This window comes from Narcine bancroftii, chromosome 8 (assembly GCF_036971445.1).
Source record: "Narcine bancroftii isolate sNarBan1 chromosome 8, sNarBan1.hap1, whole genome shotgun sequence".
NCBI lineage: Eukaryota > Metazoa > Chordata > Chondrichthyes > Torpediniformes > Narcinidae > Narcine > Narcine bancroftii.
Window position 1 is genome coordinate 46,548,987 of NC_091476.1, and position 20,950 is coordinate 46,569,936.

Below are 20,950 nucleotides of genomic sequence, written 5' to 3' on the forward strand. Positions count from 1 at the left end.
TGTGGCCAGCACCCAGAGGGAGTGGATTCTGTAACCCTCGCCTTCTCTTCTCTCCCCAACCCTCTAGAAGGAAGACAAGAGGCTCCTTCCACAGGATAGCCACCACCTCCCTCGCCCATGGGTCCTCACTGCATCATCCATTCACAGGCCAGCTTCCTAGCACCATAAAGCGGGCTCAGGATTTCCTCCTCTCAAACCATTGCAGCTTGAATTTCAGTTAAGGCAGCCTCGAAATGTTGCAGTTACCTGAATGGAGCCGCTAATCCTGCTCCCTCACAGGCTGATACAGGGCATCCAAAAAGTGTCAACTCATTGCACTCACTTGCCCTGGCTGCAAGGCCAGGCTCAAGGAGGCACGCCTGCACGTGCCCAGTCCAGCATACCAATATCCGTTCCATCCATGTATCTGTCCAAATTTTTATTGAATGTCAAAACTGAGTCTGCGTTAACCGATTAACCTAGCAAGCACTCTCAGCATGAAGTTCCCCCTAATGTTCCCTTTAAACTTTTCCACTCTCATGTCCTCTAGTTTTTAATCTCACTTAATCAAATGGCCCCTCATTCTACACTCCAGAGAATAAAGTCCTCACCATTCTCTGTAACTCAGTTTGTCAAGTTCCAGCAACATCTTTGTAAACCTCTTCTGCACTCTTTCAATCTTAATGATCTTTCCTGTAGTTACATGACATCTTCAAAAGATGCAAGGTCAGAGCCTATGATGGACCTGCTGCATTTCTCGCACCATAATTATCAAACCAGGCTGTGATGCAACCAGTCAGTATACTTTCCACTGTGCGTTTGAAGTTTGGCTTCTTCAGACGTCTTTGAAATTATCAATGCTGTTGTACCTTCTTGATCATACCATCAATGTGGTCTATCAGCACAGATTATTGAAAAAGCTATTCACAATTTCCATGATTCAGAGCCTCAAATAGTCCTTCCAAGTGAAGCAACACTTCACGTGTGAATCTGTAGAAGTTCTTTGTCTTTGGCTTGGCTTCGCGGACGAAGATTTATGGAGGGGGTAAAAAGTCCACGTCAGCTGCAGGCTCGTTTGTGGCTGACAAGTCCGATGCGGGACAGGCAGACACGGTTGCAGCGGTTGCAGGGGAAAATTGGTTGGTTGGGGTTGGGTGTTGGGTTTTTCCTCCTTTGCCTTTTGTCAGTGAGGTGGGCTCTGCGGTCTTCTTCAAAGGAGGTTGCTGCCCGCCAAACTGTAGAAGTTACTGCATCATGTACTCCCAATGTGGCCTCTCTTCATCAGGGAGACTGAACGCAGATTGAGGTATTGTTATGTTGATCATCTTTGCACTGCCACTGCTACAGCAAGGACCCCCAGTGGCCAATCATTTCAATTCCACACACCTTTGCCTCTCTAACATCTCTATGGCGTCGTGTACTGTCAAATTGAGAACACCTTACAAATTACTGACCACCCCCACTACTTCATCCAAATCATTTATATATTAAAAAAAAATCACAGAGGAGTTCAAGAGCAGATCCCTGAAGAACATAAGTCACTGACATCCAGGCAGAACAAGCTCCATCCACTTGTCCACGTAAACAACATCTTCTACCTTTCCTTCATCATCCTGGCAACCTCTTCAAAACTCTCAGATTGGTTAGACAAGACCAATCACAAACAAAGCCATGTTCAACCTCAATCAGTCCCTGTCAATCCAAAGACTTGTACATCTAATCTCGCTGGATACCTTCCAATAACTTACCCACTACTGATGTCAGGCTCACCAGATGACAAATTTCCAGATTATTGAAACGTTTCATAAACAACAGGATAAAGATCTTGGATGGAGATGTTGTGGATAGTGTATTAGTTGCCATATCAGTTAGTCAAATGTTTATATCTTTCTATGCAAAAAAAAAGTATCATGATTAAAAGTTAACACTTACTCTCGTTCCATCAACGTCTCGCATACCGGAAGAGCCATTCTTGAGGTAACTTTATGCACATGCATGGATTGTGGAAGACAGTTCGCAAGTTAGAGTTATCCGCAAGTCAGAAGTTCGTAACACGGGGACTGCCAGTATTGAGACTGGAGGGTACTTGGAACGCATGGATAGGGGTGGTGGTAAAAGATGATACAACGGGGTCATTCAAGAGTTTCTTTGGCTCATGGAAATAAAAATGGACATTGAGGAAGGGAAGGGCTGAATGACTTGGAGTAGCCTTGTAACCTGCCAAAGTAGATAGGAAGGTCATGAAAGATAGCAAAGCAGCAAAGAATGGAGTTTCTGCAAGAAATGAGCCGCAGCAAAGAATGGAATTTCTGCAAGAAATGAACAAGGTCTAAGACACATACCAAAAAAGAGGAAATATTCAAATGCAAAAATGTCACAACTGTGGCTGACAAGGGAAGTCAAAGCCAATGTAAAAGCCAAAAGAGGACATACAAGAAAGCAAAAATTAGAGGGAAGATAGAGGATTGTGGTTTTTAAAAACTCATAAGGATGGAAAAGATGAAGTATAAAAGTAGGCATATAAATAATATTAAAGAGGATGCAAAAAGTTTCTTCAAGTATGGCGTAAAATGATTGGATGATGAAAGGAAGAAGATATAGAAATCTAAAGTTAACCACATCGAGGTTCAAGAATATTCTTTCTCCAATGGACAAAATCAGTGAACCGGTGTGGACTCGAAAGGCCAACATGGCCTGTTTCCGCTTTGTAAATGGTTATATGGTTATATAAAGGGCACAAAAAAAGTGAGTGTAAATATAGGACCATTAGAAAATGATGCTGGAGAAATAATAATGGGAGAAAAAAAGATGACAGAGGAACTAATAAGTATTTTGCATCAGTCTTCACTGAAGACATTTTCAGCGCACCAAATGTTGAAGGGTATCAGGGAATGTAAGTGAGAAGGTGCTTAGTTAATCAAAGGGTGGAGTGCACCCTCGGGTTCTGAAAGGAGTTGTAGTAGAGAGAACGGAGGCATTTATAATGATCTTTCAGGAATCAATATATTCTGGTTTGGTCCTGGAGGACTAGAAAATCACAAATGTCACCACACTATTCAAGAAGTGAGGGCAACAGCAGAAAGGAAATTTTCAGTCGGTTAGCTTGAAATCAGTGGTTGAGAATGAGTTGGAGTCATTTGTCAAAGATGAGGTGCTGGGCTACTTGGAGGCATGGGACAAGATAGGCCAAAGCCAGCATGCTTTATTTAAGTGGAAATCTTACTTGTCAAATCTATTGCAATTCTTTGAGGAAGTGACAAGCAGGCTAGATAAAGAAGGAGCAGTGGATGTTGTGTATTTGGATTTTCATAAGGTGCCGCACATGAGGTGACTTAAAAATTAAGAACCCATGGTATAACAGGAAACATATTAGCAAGTGTAGGCATTGGCTGATTGGCAGGAGAGAGTCGTATTGCAGGGATCAAATTCTGGTTGGCTACCAGTTGCTAGTGGTGTTTGGGCAGCTTCTTTTTATGTTGCATATTAATGATGTGGATAATGGAATGAAAGGCTTTATGGCAAAGTTTGCAGATGATATTGTATGAAGGCAGGAGGAGCAGGGAGAGTTTAAGAAACAGGAAGGCAGCAGAATGAGATTAGGAGAATTGGACAAAGAAAGGGCAAATTAATATAACGTTGGAAAGTGTACTGTCACACACTTTGGTAGAAAAAAAAGAGGCACTCTATTCTTTTTTAAAATGGGGAGAAAATTGGGAGGAGTCACGTGATGGAGTAGTGGCTGGACGGTGAACTCCAGCCCTCTCCAGAAAAGTTGGGAAAAACAAAGGAAAACACAAAGGCACAGAAATAAAAGTTACAGAAAAGTGAGTATAAAGGTGGAAAGAAGATGGCGACAAAAAAAGAAAAATCGAAAGCAACGGTAAGAAGAGAGGAAGAGAAGACAAAGGAGGAAAAAGTTGAAGGCCTTACCTGTCCGAAGAGGCCTGCTGCGGAGAGAGAAACCCGCTCCCTCAGGTCGGTAAATAATGGACTACAAAAATGGCTCGCAGAGCCGAGTAAAAGTGCGCAACCACGCATGCGAATGAAAAAAAACACACCGACGGGAGGGGGGACCAGCTGGGGAGTCGATCTCCACAGCCGGCAACGACAGCTGCAGAACACCTGCAGCAAGAAGAGACCACAGAAGACAATAGAAACAAGAAAGAAGAGGAGGAAAGGGCACCAAAGAAACAACAGATGGCCAACCCAGAGGAAGAAGAAGAGGAAGAGGAAGAGTACAGGGAAATAGAAGAAGAAAAGAAAGGCAAGGTAAAGGATATACTTGCTCTTATTAAAGGATACATGGAGTCATTTAAAGAATGGCAAACACAGGAATTTAAGGATTTAAGAAAAAGAATAAACAAAACAGAAGAGAAAATAAATAAAATGGAGATGACCTTAACAGAAATGGGAAAGAAAATGGACAAGATGGAAGAGCGGGCAGTAGCAGCAGAAATGGAGGTAGAAGACTTAAAAAAGAAATTGGAGAAATCTAATAAAAAAACTAAAGAGACACAAGAACTACTAGCTCAAAAAATAGATACAATGGAAAACCATAACAGAAGAAATAACATAAAGATAGTGGGCCTTAAGGAAGATGAAGAAGGCAAGAATATGAGGGAGTTTATAAAAGAGTGGATCCCTAAGACCCTAGGATGTCCAGAACTACAGCAAGAAATGGAAATAGAAAGGGCACATAGAGTATTGGCCTCTAAACCACAACCACAACAAAAACCAAGATCTATTGTAGTAAAATTCCTAAGATATACTACAAGAGAAAAGGTACTGGAGAAGACAATGGAAAAAGTAAGAGAGGGCAACAAACCACTGGAGTATAAAGGGCAAAAAATCTTCATTTATCCAGATATAAGTTTTGAACTCCTAAAGAAGAGAAAAGAGTTCAATACAGCAAAGGCGATTTTATGGAAGAAAGGGTATAAATTTATACTAAAGCATCCAGCGGTATTGAAAATATTTATTCCAGGACAACAAAACAGACTATTCTCGGATCCAGAAGAAGCAAGAAAATTTGCAGAACAATTACAAAAATAGACTGAGGGAGGAAGACGGGTAATGAGAGTTAAAATGATCACGATTGATATGTATGTGGGTAAAGACAAAAATAGACTGAGGGATGAAGACGGGTAATGAGAGTAAAAATGATCACGATTGATATGTATGCGGGTAAAGAGGTATAAGAGTGAATAGAGACAATGAGCATACATGAATGTATCTGTACTTAGAGGAAAATATAGATAGTATAGACAAGAATTAATAAGGGAAGGTAATGGAATAGAGAGAATAAGGAGGGAATTAAAAGAGTGACCTTTGTGACATATGAAAAGTGAAATCTTTTCTGGGGGAGGCGGGGTGGGGGGAAATAGCGGTCACTGCAAAATCAGTTGACGCTTGCGAGTGGATTCGCAAATCCAAATGGAGAGGGGAGATGTGGTTGTCCGACAAGGGATAAAGGACAACTCAGGAGGTGAAGGGGAGATTGGGGATAAATAAGATAGAAATAGGAGAATAAGGAAAATGTTGGCTGTTGTAGGAATGTTGTCTTATAAAGAGTTGAAAATAAGAAAACAGAAATGGAAAAGGAGGAAAGGTAAGGATGGAAAAACAGAAAGAGAAGATAAACAAAATATAAAAGGGCTACGCTGAACTATATGTCTTTAAATATTAATGGAATACATAACCAAATTAAAAGGAAGAAACTACTAAATTTAAATGAATAAATGTATTCCATTAGAAAAAATAACATATAGGTTAAGAAATAATATTGAAATATTCGAACAAGTATAGGAGCCTTACATTAAATACAATAGCGAAAACCTACCGGGGACAAACATTACCTAAGTTGATGGAAGGAGAAGGAAAGAAAAGAATGGACTCAGTAGAATTTCTGGTGTAATTTTGTAGAATGACAACATTGTCTGACTGGCTTAATGCAACCTAGATTGTATACCTAAAATGGATGAGGGGGGGGGGGGGGGTGGGGGGGTGGTTTGGGAGGAAAGGGGGGGGGGGAGAAAAAGTCACTGTATATGTGTGAAAAAGAAGAAACAGTGTATATCATGGCTAATGTGATTTATGGTGTGAAAAATAAAAAATTTAAAAAAAAAAAATGGGGAGAAAATTGAAATACTCAGATGCAAAGGGACCTGTGAGTCCTCATGCTGGATAGCCTGAAGGTAAACTTAAATGATGAGTCAGAGGTGAAGAAAGCAAATGCAATGTTGGAATTCATTTCAAGAGGAATAGAATACAAGGGCAGGGTCATGATGTTCAGGCTTTATAGGGCAACGGTGAGAACTTTTGGGCTCCTCATTTAAGAAAGGATGTACTGCCATTGGAGAAGGTTCAGAGGAGTTCCATGATTATTTGTTTTGTCATGTAATAAAACAGAAAATGTGACATTGCACAAAATGTCCTTTAGTCTACTGTACAGTATATAAAGATTCACTATCTAAAAAGAATATTCACAAGGATAATTCCAGAAGTGAAAGTCTTATCATATGATAAATGTTTTGACAGGTCTTGGCCTGTTCTCTTTGAAATTTAGAATGGGGGTGGGGGGGAATCTCTGAAACATTTTGAATGTTGAAAGGCATGGACAAAGATTGTATCTTATGGTGGGAAAGTCCTGGTCAAGTGGCCAGATCTTCAGAACTGAAGGGTGTCCACTTAGAACAGAAATGCGGAGGAAGGTTTTCAGCCAAAGGGTGATAAATCTGTCGAATTTGTTGCCACAGGCAGTAGTGGATATTATTGGATATATTTAAAGCAGAGATTGATAGGTTCTTGATTAGGCAGGGCATTGAAAGTTATGGGGAGAAGACCATGGGGCAGAGTGGGAAAATGGATCAGAGATTAGATGGCAGGGTAGACCAGATGGCCTGAATGGCAAAATTCTGCTCCTTTATCTTATGGTCTTGTATGTCAGTATGTCATACACTGTACCGTACTGTTTATGTTCTTCAACCAATTTTACTGCAACTTCCCAAATTCTCTTTGAAGGACCTCATCTCTCTTCCTGCCCAATAACCTCTAGCTGCTCACTCTCAGAATTATTTGTGGCTGTTCAGAAGGAAATCTGACCTTGGCACCAGGGAGGCAACACAATCTTGGAGTCTCTCTCACGGTGACAAAATCGTGTGTTAGTATCCAAATAAAAAAATGTCTATTCCTCTGCTCATCCTTCACCTACCCTGCTGGACAAGAGCCAGTAGCTTTGTCACTGATCTGCCTCGGTGCATATTCTTCCCGTAAACCCCTCTCCCAACCAACAATACTGAAAACTTGCTTCTTTGAGAGGGTCACAGTTACAAGAGATTTCTACACTACCTTCCAACCCTTCCCAATGGTCAACAAACTATCTGACTGAACCTCTGATGTCAATGCATCACTAAACTCTATCAACGCTCTGCTTCTTGTATGCTCTTAATGCCAACCATTTATTCCCCATATTTGTTCCTTTGTGCTCGATTCTTCTATGCTTGCTTATTTAAGTCTAAATAGCTCTTAAATGTGGTAATTGTATCTGATTGGGGAGGTGGTAAATGGTATTTAAAAATAACCTATTCCCTCTATGCAAACACATCTCCACAATATTCCTCCTGGTCTCACTTTCAGTAAGATGATGTTACTCTCGTATTCAAATCCTTTTTCATGTTCTTTGCCCTCCTTGGGAACCCCAAACATAACATCCCAATAAAACTCATGATATATCACTAAAATTGTGTTTGCATGGCAAATCCTTTGATCTCGAGATATAGTGTTACACTTACCCTCACTGGAATCCTCTCCACCATCTTTATGCTTTTGGCACAGAATCCTGTTGAAAAATGAATTTAACAAGTGCAGGTTACAAATCTCATGAAACTGTTAAACAAGCATAAATATAAAAGTGGACACAAAGAAGTGAAAGAACAGTGTATTATACATACAAATACATCCCCTGAGCTGGATCTTCCTTTATTTGAGCTTTATCAAGTTTTGCACAATAATAATGGTAAGTTCTACGACAAGTTTTTACATCACATCCAATTGTCGCTCCTGGGCGATGACAGCAAGAGCAGCTCTGCAGCAAGAAAGACAAAACAATGCAAACATACAACCATCACTGGTGTCTTGGTGCAAACATTAAAAGAAAACAACAAATCAATAATCTTTGCTTCAAAGTACTCAATTTCAGTGTGAAGTCAATGAAAATGAAGACTATTGTCCCAAGCTGCACTTATTGGCCTTTCATGAAAAGCAAACTCCCACACTGCATGGTGTCCAGAAATGGTTTACATCAGCAATACTGTCAGTAGTCACCATCCCACCCCAGATAAATGCAAAGCTTTTGCTCGATGAATTAATCGCACCATTAACAGGCTAGAAGCAACACACTTCAAAGTCTTGTTCAAAGCTGGAGAATTCAACGATGCCAACCTCAAGGTGATGCTAACAAAATTTCACCAGCACATCACCTGTCCCCACCAGAGGTCGGAATACACTCAACCATAGCTGCATAACTATCAAAAACACTTCCAGCTTCATCCTGTAGTCATACTTTGGTAAACCAGTGCTTATCCAGCCTACCTACAAGCAGAAACTGAGACAAGAGGACCCTTTGGTAAGTCATGCATCACTGGACTGAAAAAACTGAGTACATTATATGACTGCTTTGAGTCAGCAGACTGGTGACTTAATCACCAATTGGAAAAGTGTGTGCCAAAAGAACAAACCTTGCGTTCTCCAACTGGAAACCATGGCTAAACAGCAAGGTCGACTCACCACTGAAGACGAGAAATGTGGCATACAAGAAATCCAGTTATGATCTGCACAAGTTATGTGAGGGATGCCAAGAGGCAGAATCAAATCGACTGTGGCCCAGACAAACGTCATGGGCATCAGGTCAGCTACAAAGCAAAACCAAGCAGCAAAGCAAACACCAGTGTATCCCTCCCAGACAAGCTCAAGACATTCTCTGCTCACTTCAAGCAGGTCAGCAAGGCAGTGATAAACACCTCTTCAAACCTCAGGAACATCCCCACACATAGACAGATGAGACTTCTGGAGAGTTAACTCCTGGAAAGCAACTGGCCCAGATGGAATCATAGAACCATAAAACACAACAGCATAGAAACAGGCCATTTTACTTTTATTCTGCTTGGTTCTATTGACCTGCACCCGGACTATATTCCTCCCATCCACAAACCCATTCAAATTTTTGTTGAGCGTCAAAATTGAACCTGCATCCACCAATTCAGCTGGCTGCCTGTTCCACACTCTCACCACTCTGCGTGAAGATCCCCCTAATGTTCCCTTTAATTTTTTTCCCCGTTTACCTTTAACCCATAGAACATTACACCACACCACAGCCCTTCAGCCCTGATGTGCTGAATTATATATTCCCACCAAAAAAAAAGTACTAAACTCTTCCTACCTGGTAACCCTCTATTTTTCTTTCATCCATGTCTCAGTCTAAGAGACTCCAGACACCCAGAACTCTGTGGGAAAAAAAAACCCTCATGTCTCCCCTAAACTTTTCTCCCTTCACTTAATACAGATGCCCTCTAGTGTTTGGAATTTCCTGCCCTGGAAAAAATGCACTGGCTGTCTGCCTTAGCTATGCCTCTCAGAATCTTGTAAAACACTTCTGCATTCCAAAGGTCTCAGCTCTGCTAACCTTGCCTCATAAGACACATTTTGCAATCCAGACAACATCCTGGTAAATCTCCTCTGCATCCTCTACATGGCTTCCATATCCTTCCAATAATGGTGACCAGAACTGAACACAATGATCTAAGTATGATCTCACCAGAGATTTGTTGAGTTACAACATGACCTCTCGACTCTTGAATTCAATCCACCTATTAATGAAGCCCAACATCCCATTGGCTTTCTTAATTATCCTATCAACCAGCACGGCAACCTTGAGAGATGCATGGATTTGAATCCCAAGTCCCTCTGTTCCTCCATATTGTTAATATCCAACAATTAACACCGTCTGATTTGACCTTACAAAATGCATAACCTCACACTTATCCGGATTGAACTCCATCTGCCACCTTTCTGCCCAATTCAACATCCTGTTTATATCCTTTTGTAACCCACAATAGACTTCAGCACCATCCACAGATTCTCCAAGCTTCGTATCATCTGCACACTGACCCATCCTTCCGCTTTTTCATCTAGGTCATTTATAAAAATCACAACGAGCAGGGGTTCCAGAACAGATCCTTGCAGAACTCTAATAGTCACTCACCTCCAGGCAAAATAATTTCCATCCATTACTACCCTCTGCTTTCTACACGCAAGCCCATTTTTAATCCACAACCAAAGTTCAAAGGATTCTATGCCTTATGACATACTGAACAAGTCTCTCATGGGGACCCTTATTAAATGCATTACTAAATCTATACGGACAACAGCTACTGCCCAATCTTCTTCAATTTCTTTGTTACCTCCCCAAAAAAAACTATTAGGCTCGTGAGGTTTGACCTTCCCTTCACAAATCCATGCCGACTATCCTTGAGTAGTCTGAACTCTTCCAGATGATCATAGATCCTATCCTTAAGAATCCTCTCCATTTGTTTGAACACAACTGACGCAAGACTCACTGGTCTATAATTCCCAGGATTCTCCCCATTACCTTTTTTAAACAAGGGGATCTCATTAACCATTCTCCAATCCTCTGGCACCTCTCCTGAAGCCAAGGAGGACTCAAAGATCAGAGCCAATGCCCGAGCTATCTCTTTCCTCCCTGAGAAACCTGAGGTATATCACATCCAGCCCCAGGGACATCAATCTTAATGTTGAGATCCAACACTACTTCTTCTTTAATCTGAACATTGTCCAGCACACAAGCCTGTTCTAACCTCACCCTGATCAAGGTCCTTTTCTTTTGTGAATACTGAAGCAACATTATTAGCTTGGGACCTCCTCAACCTCCTCCAACTCCAGGCACATTGCCTCTTTTATCCTTGAGCAGCCCCACTGTCATCCTTCTGTTCTTCACATACATATAGGACATTTTAGAGTTCTCCTTAATCCTATTTACCAAGGCTTTCTCATGCCCCCTTCAAGCTCTCTTTTCTTAAGCTCCTTCCTGGCTACCATATAATTCTCATGAGTCCTTCCTGCTTTTGGTTTCCCAAATCTAATGTACACTTCCTTCTTCCTCTCAACAAGCTTCCTCACCTGTTTTGTCAACCAGGGCTCCCTTTTTCTTCTGCGTCCTCTCGTTATCTCACCTAACCCCACCTGTTTGTATTTACTCTCTCTGTACTCAATTTTATGTACCTCTATCAAAACTCCCCTCATTCTTCTACACATCAGGAAATAAAGTCCTAACCTGTTTAATCTTTCCCTACAACTTAATTTGTCAAGTCCCGGCAACATCCTTTTAAATCTCCTCTGCTGTAGTTAAGTGACAAAAGAAATCCCAAATCCTCTACTCAATATTTTGATTTATGAAGGCCAATGTGCCAAAAGCTCTCTTTACGACCATCTTTCTGTGATGTCACTTTCAGGGAATTGTGTAACTGTATTCCCAGACTCCCCCTGTGCTACCACACTCCTCAATGCCCTCCCATTTATTGCCTCTGTCCGACTTGGTTTGTCCTTCCAACATGCAACACCTCACATTTCTCTGCAATAAATTTCACCTGCCATTTTGCAGCCCATTTTTCCAGCTGATCTATTAGATTGGTTAAGCATAGCCTACCATGCACAGAACCACATCAACTCTACCCCAATCAATCCTTGTCTATCCAAATATTCTTTTTTTGAATATGCTCTCTTATACTTGCACCAATGAAGCAAATAAACATGCCTGAGTAATCATAAACATCTGTGAAGCCAAATGTCCCAAATATAATGGTGCCCCTGAAATGGGGAACTATGTGTAAAAAGTGCTGTAATTTCTACATGGTCAAACTAAAATGTATACAAATAATCTATAATATTTGGAATGTGCACTTTCAATACATGCAAATTGTTTAATTACAATTTAAAACTGTGGAGCACAGGTGCAAATAAAGGAAAAAGGTGTCTTTGTCCCAAACATTATGGAGGGCCCTGTATACACAGATTAGTGGTGCCTGGAATTGATTGCCAGGGATGGTGGTGGAGACTGCTCCAATAGGAACATTTAAACTTAGAAAGCACATGGATGTGTGGTAGGTTTAGGTCAGATTGTTGCAGACTAGGTTTATTTTGGTCAGCACAACATTGTGGGCTGAAGGGCCTGTTCTGTGATGTAGTGTTCTTCTAAGAGTCTACTGGTAGGGTGATCGTGCAGGAAATATAAAATATTGCAAAATCGCCAATGAATGTCACCACACCATGGTACTGACGTGAAATGACCAACCAGAAAGAGCAGATTTTGTTAGGGCTTACAAGGAAGGATAGTCTAGGCTGGAGTTGTTTTCTTTGGAACAACTGAGTTTATGGAGAGATTTAAATGAGCTTCATTTTAAAAAAAAGAGGCCACAATGCACCAAAGTCTGTAGATCCTGACAACATTCTAGCAACAGTACTGAAGACTTGTGCTTCAGACCCTCTTGGCTAAACTGCCTAGGCATGACAAGCCATGTCCGTGAGCAGGACATCCATTCCAAGCAATTATATTATTTGATCCTCAATCGTTAGCTAAGCAATGGAAGGGAGAATTGAGTTACTATCAAGCAGAGCTTGCTTAACAACAAGCTGCCCACAGAACCTCAAGTTTGGATTCTGGTGAGGACACAGTAACTGGTCCAAACATAGACCACAGAACTGAATTTAAAGTAGTGAGATTCACTGCCCTTGACTTCAAGGCAGCATTTGATGAATATGGCATCAGGGAGCTCAATTTAGACTGGTTGTTATGAATCAGAATAAACCCTTCAGTTGGTTCCAATCGTATCCAGCAAAAAGCAAAATGATTGTGATGTTTGGACATCAATCTCAGCCACAGGACATCTGTACCGGAGCCCCTCAGGGCAATATCCTCGCCCCAACCACCCTCAGCTGCTCGACGACCGCCCTTCAATTATGAAGCCAGAGAGGGGAGTTTACTGAGGATAGCAAACTGATGGACCCAGTGGGGGGAGAAAACAAAAACAAACGCTGACACTTTGTTGGTCACACACAGGTTTGACCCTCTGAACTAGCAATGCCCCCCAATGTGTGCACTTTCTTTTTGCTGTCCCCACTTGCGTGAAGGAGTGTCACGTTGTCAGTGTGAGGAATGTGTGCTGAGGGCCTAACAGGGACACTTGCGCGGAGGTGAATCAGCTTGTCAGCGTGAGGAAGGTGGAAGAGTGCACCTAGGGCCTCACCAGGACATGAGCCAAAGCCAGCAGGGTGGGATATGGAGGGGGAGGAAGATGGCACTGGTGTTGAGACATGAGTGGCTGAGGGCCTGACAGAAACATTTTTAGACCCGGCGTATAAGAGTATCTGGATTTTGAGGTGTCCTTTTAAAGTTTCAAAGATCGTCCTATACCCAATCATATACAGTTGGTAAAAAATACTCGTTTAAAATTATTGGGGATGAACTATAACAGCAGCATAGTTAAGGTAGTGGTTAGCTCAATGCTGTTACAGAGCCAGTGACTGGAGTTCGAATTTAAATTTTGTAATTTTATTAATATCTGATTGTACAAGTACAACTCAACAAAACGGTGTTCTCCAGTCCTCTGTGCACCTTCTGGTGCTCCATAATTTATGGGAATTACCTGATTAAAGTGGTTTACGTCATTAAAGTCCATAATACTGAGGGTGTGGCCATGCTAATGAGCTGAGCAGGTGTTTTGAAAGAGCTCACCACAAAAAGTATTAAAAAGATGGTTTAAAAGCTCAAAAACCAGAATTTTATCATCACAAATGGATAAAGCAAGTACTAAAGGACCAAGGCAACCGAGAACAAAAAGCTGAATATCTCAGCAAGGAACATCAAGTGAAAGCCTGATGAAGAGTGATTTAGCAGGTGTCTTGGGATCAGCTGAACCCAGCAGACGTGGGGAGTCGGTCCAAGATATAGCCTCTAACCTGAACATGATGGAAACTTTATGCAGTCGTTTTTCAAGTATGGAATCAGCAAAGAGAGATATATCTGAGAAGGTAATGGAAATTAAAGAAATTGTGGAAGACTTAAGTGAACGAATTACTCATTCAGAGGCTGAGCTGGATGAAAGACAGGTTGAAGGCACTGGAAGAAAAAGCAAAAATATGGGACAGAGAAAAAAAAGGACTGATGGACAAGATCCAATCATATGGAAAATTTTAGCAGATGTAACAATGCAAGAATCATTGGACTGAAAGAAGGAATAGAGGGAAAAGACACGGTGAGTTTCTTTGAAACATGGATCCACAAATGCTGGGACAAAGTAAGTTAAATGCAAAGCTGTAAATTGAAAGGGCTCACTGGACCCTCAGACCCAAAAGAATGGAGGGACAGCAACCACAACCAATCCTGGTAAGATTTTTAAATTACCAGGAAAGAGAAGCTATCCTTGGAGAAGCATATGAATATTCAAAAAATAATAATGGCCCATTAGTGATGGACAATGAAAAAGTAATGTTTTTCCAGTAATTGATGAATTTTCAAGCATAAAGAAGTGGAAGAATTTTTAAGAAAATTATGGAAAAATTAAAGTTGCAAGCTGGAAGGGCTGAAAAGACCATTTCAAAATGGGACCAACTAAAAGAGTTATCTTTTTATTTATACTAATATTACTGAGCCATCTAGTTTTCACTATTAAAAGAAAAAAAACATTGGTTTATATGGAGAGCTCTGAAAAGTGGAAAGGAAAACTGCAAGGTGGGAACTCCAACTTGGGGGGAAGATGGTGCAGGGAGAGGAGCGATTTTAAAAGATGCGTCGAAGGGAGGGCTTCTTCGGAAGAACTCTCAATCTTTTTTCACGGGCTTCCAGGTACTATTGTCAACGTCAGAGCTAAAAATGTGTGTGTGTTTCTTAAAGGGGGAAATATATGTGTTGGAAATGTCTTTAATAGGGAAATGTTTCAACAATATTGAGAAAATTGGGAAGATAATATTGTTGTACAATATTTGTGTGAAAATGGTATGGATAAAACACTAAAGTTTATTAGTCTTAATATTAATGAGATAAATGGGTCGGTGAAGAAAAGGGTCTTGGCATAGTTAAATTATCAAATTGGAACATGATAAATTAAAAAGAGCAAGGGTAGGACAAATAATATCATCTTCCTTTGGTTCAAAGGCAAGAGGGGTGGCTATTCTAATAAAAATACACCAGTATTAATAGAAGATACTTCAATTGATCAACCCAGAAGGTATGTAATGACACACTGTAAAATTTATGGAAATGCATGGACATTTATGAATATTTATGCTTGAATTATGATGATAAAGCCTTTATGAAGGACATCATCTTAAAAACAGCAGAGGGAATACAAAATATATTATTTGGAGGAGACTAATTTCTGCTTGGACCCAATACTAGATAAATCATCAAGAACAATAACGAGGGCAAAAGCAGCAAAAAAAAAAAACAACAATTTCATATATGAATGATCTATATCTTATCGATGTATGGAGGCAATTAAATCCCACAGAGAGAGACTACTCTTTTTACTCAAGGGTGCATGACTCACATACAAGGATTGACTTATTTTTAATGTCTGCCCAGTTAAAAAGTAGTGTGATTAAAAATCAGAATTATCTAGCAAGGCTTCTATCAGACTATTCTCCATTAATATTAACTATAGCAACAATGGAAAAGCAAGAGAATGTATACTGATGGTGTCTCAATACTATATTGCCTTAAAGAAGACTTCTGCAAATTTATATAGACAGATAGAAAAAATTTGTGAAACAAATCTGCTGTCTACTAATAATATGGTATTTTATGGTAATACACTTAAAGCATATTTAAGAGGACAAATTATATCCGATACAAAGAATCTTAAGAGGGAACATATGGCAGAAGTAAACAGTTTGGAGAAGAATATTAAAGAATTAGAAAAAACAATCAAAGAACAGGACTACAAGAAGAATACAGATTACTGGAGAATAAAAAGCTAAGATATAATACAATACAAACATATACGATAGAAAAAGCTATATTAAAAACTAAACAATACTATGAGTTGGGTGAATAGGCACACAAAGTTTTAGTTTGGCAGATTAATACAGAGGAGTCATCAAGAATGATAAATGCTATAAATACAGAAACACATGCTAGTACAAAAGCAAAAAGAAATTAACGACGCTTTTATACAACATTACATGAAACTATGCAAATCAGAATTACTTGATGAGAACAAAATAGAAGAATCTTTGCTGAATATCAAACTTCCTAGGCTTGGAGAGAGAGAAAGGATAGAATTAGATACTCCCTTCATAAGGGAAGAAATTGAAAAGGACCTGGGCACCCTACAGGCTAATAAATCACCAGAAGAGGATGGATTTCCACCCGAGTTTTATAGACAATTCAAAGAATTATGAATGCCTTTTTAATGGATGTCCTGGACCAAGCTGTGGAAACACAGACCATACTGGAATCATTCTCAACCACTATTATTAGTGTTACCAAAAAAGAATAGGGATCCACAAAAAACTTTGTCATAAAGGTCAATATCCCTGTTAAATGCTGATTATAAGGTAATAGTGAAAACTTTGGCTAATAGATTAGGGCAATACTTGACAAAACTGATACATACAGACCAAGCAGGATTTGTTAAAGGAAGTCATTCCTCAAATAGTCTAGGAAGATTATTTAATATAATACACATGGCTAAATTTGAACGAAATCCAAATATTACAGTCTCCCTAGACACAGGGAAAGCATTTGACTGTTTGGAATGGCTCTTATTATTTAAAACAAAAAGATTTGGTATAGGCAGAGCATTTATAGATTGGATAAAAACTTTATACCATAAACCACAAGCTAAAATAATAATAAATAATCAGATGTAGGCAGTGTTCCCCTTGAGTAGATCAAGCAGTTAGGGACGCCCCCTGTCCCCACGCTTTTTATTTTTGCAATTGAACTGCTGGTGAAGATAATAAGAAGGGATCCAGATATAAAGGGCATCAAAGTCGGGCAAGAAGAACACAAAATCAGTCTATTCGCCGATGATGTGCTACTGTACCTATCAAACTGGCTAAATCTTTGGAAAAATTACAAGTAACACTTGAAAAATATGGAAGAATATCAGACTACAAAATAAATATGGATAAAAGTGAGATAATGCCATTAACAAATTTTGAATACGAAAGATAACAAAAAGGAAATAAATTTAAAAGGAAGACAGATAGAATAAAATATCTTGGGACAGCAACTGACATTAATTTGCAAAATCTGTACAAACTAAATAATGTTCCTCTTCTTGGGAAGATAGAAAAAGATCTACAGAAATAGAGACTTACCGATTACTTTGGTGGAAAAGGTTAACTGCATCAAAATGAAAGTGATGCCAAGACTGCAATTACCTTTTTCCAAACTCTGCCTATTCAATTACCTAAAAACTTTTTTAAGAAACTAAACAACCATATTAGACAATTCCGATGGAATAATAAGGTACCAAAAATTGCATTGGAAAAAATGACATGGGACTACAGGCTGGGAGGACAGACTTCCAGATTTCAAAAAATATTTCCTAGCTACACATGCTAGATTTCACGTAGCCTTCTTCACTGAAGACAACACATCCCCGCGTCTTGGGTTCAAATGGGAATGTACTCAATGGAGGAGTGGAAAGCAAAGGTCTTTATCATTCAATGGAATTTCAAATCACTAAAGAAAAAGACGGATAACCCCATTCTAATACATATGATCAGAATGTGGCAAGAAATTAATGAATGTATAGGAAAAAAAGCAGGGATACCAATTAAAAAGCATCATTGTGTAAAAATTTGTTATTGCGTATAAACATGGGCAATAGAATATTAAATTTGTGGTATGACAAAGGTATAAGATACAAGTACTGTTACACGGAAGGAACTCATGTCTTTTGAACAATTAAAACACAAATAAGGAGTGGCTAATGGGACCACCTTCTGTTTTCTCGAGCATAGACTATTCTTAAGAGAAAGATGGGAACCAACATTGATCCTACCTGAAATTAGTGAAAATGAACGGCTTGGACAGGGAATACATCAAAATTTATAACGAAAATGTACTATGATCTCCAGAGGGAAAGTGCAAAACCAGAGTTGCAGAGGTCAAGGGAAAGATGAGAGTCAGACTTGGCTGTGGTGATTTCAGAAAGAAGCTGGTCAGATTGGTGCAAGGTCAGTGTGACATCAATTAAAAATGCGAGATATGGACTGGTTCAGTATTTTTTTCTTAAAAAACACATTATATCTTACTCCACAAAAGTTACACAAATCAGAAGCTGACACTCCAGAGACGAGTTTTAGATGTGGAACTGAGATAGGAACTTTTCTACATGCGACATGGTCAGTGTGAAAGTGAAGCCATTTTGGCAAGAAATCACAGAAAAATTAACCAGGAGAACAAGAGTAGTCTTCACGGGCAACCCGGAACTATATCTATTAGATAATTTCATGAAAATAAGTGAAAAATTGACTAGCTATCAAATCTCATTTATAGAAATAGCACTAGCGGAAGTGAAAAAAATGTTTCGCGATCACTTGAAGTCTGACTTCCCTCTACTTATTGCAGGATGGACTGCGGAAATGAACAGCTGGAAAAGAATAAAAATGAAACTTTTGTAACGGACTGGCAGCCATACCTGGACAGCATAGGGGCCCATTTACAGTAATAAAAAGGAATAAGGTATATAAAAAAAATAACTATTTATATATATATATATATATATATATATATATAAATTTTAAAAAACATGGTTTCCCCATCTGTACTCTATATACTTAAAATATATGTAAGCTCTGATGGTGAACAGATCTGTATGGAAGGGGAGGAGGGAGGGACTGTTTTTGTTTGTTGTGTTTGTGAGAAACAGTTTAATATATTGTATATTTAAAATGTCACTATGTATAATTTTTGAAAAAACAAAAATGAAACATTCAAAAAACTATAATACTAATATTTTTCAAAATACTTCATATTTTGTACTTTCTTTGGTCTTTTAATGCAGGTGTATTAGTTAGACATTCTAACAATGTGCCTCAGTCAACCAGAAAATTTGCATATCACAATCCCTGTAGATGCCAGATATTGGGGATTCTACTGTAATAATAGTCTGCACATCAAAACACAGGTCCAACCAAGTTACAAAAATAAGGCATCGAAGTTCTTAAAAATATTTTCCTTCACTTGCTCTTTTATTTGCATCCATCACACCCAACAAACTAGCTCATAATTACAGTATATTACCATTAGCAGTACCTACCATAATACAGTACTATGCTCATGGCTGTAACTGTACTGGACCTGCTCACATCACAAAACCTTCAACCACAATTTCATATTTATCTTATGACTCATGAGACAGGAATTTCTTGTCCTGCAAGCAATGAATCCTGGAGGTTTTAAAGTGAGTCTCTAATGTTATCTGTCAATAGATACGTTTTCAAAATTGCAGACAGGCTTTGAGATCAGATCGAGAAAGTGTCAAGTTTAAATGTAGAGTTGCTTCTGAAATGGTGCCACTGAATTATGCGACACTCAAATACAGCAGATTGGTTGTTTCTCACACTAATATTAGAAATTTTGTGTATAATTACCCAAACACACTCATTCACTGTTCATTCATAGCTGGACAGAGCAGATTCTTGCTGAGCTCTCTCTGGGGAGGTCCAGAAGATGACCATCTTCAGTTTCCCCTCACAAATATTTGAAATCAAGGTTGTATTATTCCAGGGCTTCTGCCCTGCAAAACAACTCGCAATGAACATTTCTAGTTTAGATGAACAAAGATAAGTGAGCAAATAAGAAATTTCTCATGCAGAATGAGACTCAGCCAGCAGACTTTGTTTTAAAGGGATAGAAAATAAAACTATCAACATCGAACAAGAACTACTAACAAAAAACACACCAACAACTGTGTACAAACATATCGCATTCCCTCAAATTTTTTTAAGCTCAACCCGGAAACTGTGATGGCTTCAGATGAAGAAACATAATAATAAAAATTGGTAAGAATTCTCCAGCACTCACATCTACAAGTAGTTCAGTCATTCTAAGGCATTCATTTCCTCATCATAACATTTATGTACAGGAACTTGCAACTGTTGATCTGTGAAGTACTAGGGATAACTTTGACACAAGATATGGAAAATTCCATATTTTTTTGGCCAAAAATAAGGTGTTGAATATTACATAAGATCGACTTTTACACACGTACATACAATAGTCATTAGGTTCCAGTTTTTCAGGGTGATAAATTTTAAAACCCTGCAGATACTGGAAATTTGAAGTAAAAACAGAAAATTGACACCAAAAAGGTCAGGTAGCATCTGATGAAAAAGAAATGCCAGTAGTTAACATTTCAGATTTGAGACTCTTCATTAGATCAGTTCTGAAAGGAAGGGGGTAAGAGGAGAGATGCAGCGATAGGGGATTCAATGGTTTGGGGAACAGATCAGAAATGATGTGAATGAGATCAAGACTCCCAAATGGTATGTTGCCTCCCCAGCGCCAGGAATACAGTCCATTGCATTCTCAAGTGAAAGGGTGAGCAGCCAAATGTCATGATCCACATAGTGACCAATGACATGGGTAGGAAGGGTAACGTGATCCAGCAAAGTGAATTCAGAGAGTTAGGAGCTTGGTTAAAGGAAAGGACTTCTAGGATTGTGATCTCTCGATTATTACCCATTCCATATGCTAGTGAGACTAAAAATAGGAGAATACTAGAGCTTAACAAGTTGTCAATGAGATGGTGCAAGCAGGAAGGCTTTAGATTTTTGGATAATTGAGCTCTTGAAGGGAACTTGGGACTTGTACCAACAGAACAATTTGCATCCAAACTGGAAGGGCACCAAAGTCCTTGCTGCTCTAGGGGTTTAAACTGGTCAT

The 20,950-nt window shown here is 39.3% G+C and overlaps 1 protein-coding gene across 4 annotated transcripts in view; it reads right to left on the minus strand.

Annotated features, from left to right (window-relative positions):
* Window positions 1–20,950, minus strand: part of phf6 (PHD finger protein 6) — a 76,589-nt gene that overhangs the window by 25,692 nt on the left and 29,947 nt on the right. For all 4 annotated transcript variants that reach the window (XM_069893601.1, XM_069893602.1, XM_069893599.1 and 1 more), the window contains 2 exons: window positions 7,929–8,062; window positions 7,770–7,816 (listed from right to left, as the gene is read on the minus strand). In XM_069893601.1, coding sequence (XP_069749702.1) covers window positions 7,770–7,816; window positions 7,929–8,062 — 181 coding nt within the window. The remainder of the gene's footprint in view (window positions 1–7,769; window positions 7,817–7,928; window positions 8,063–20,950) is intronic.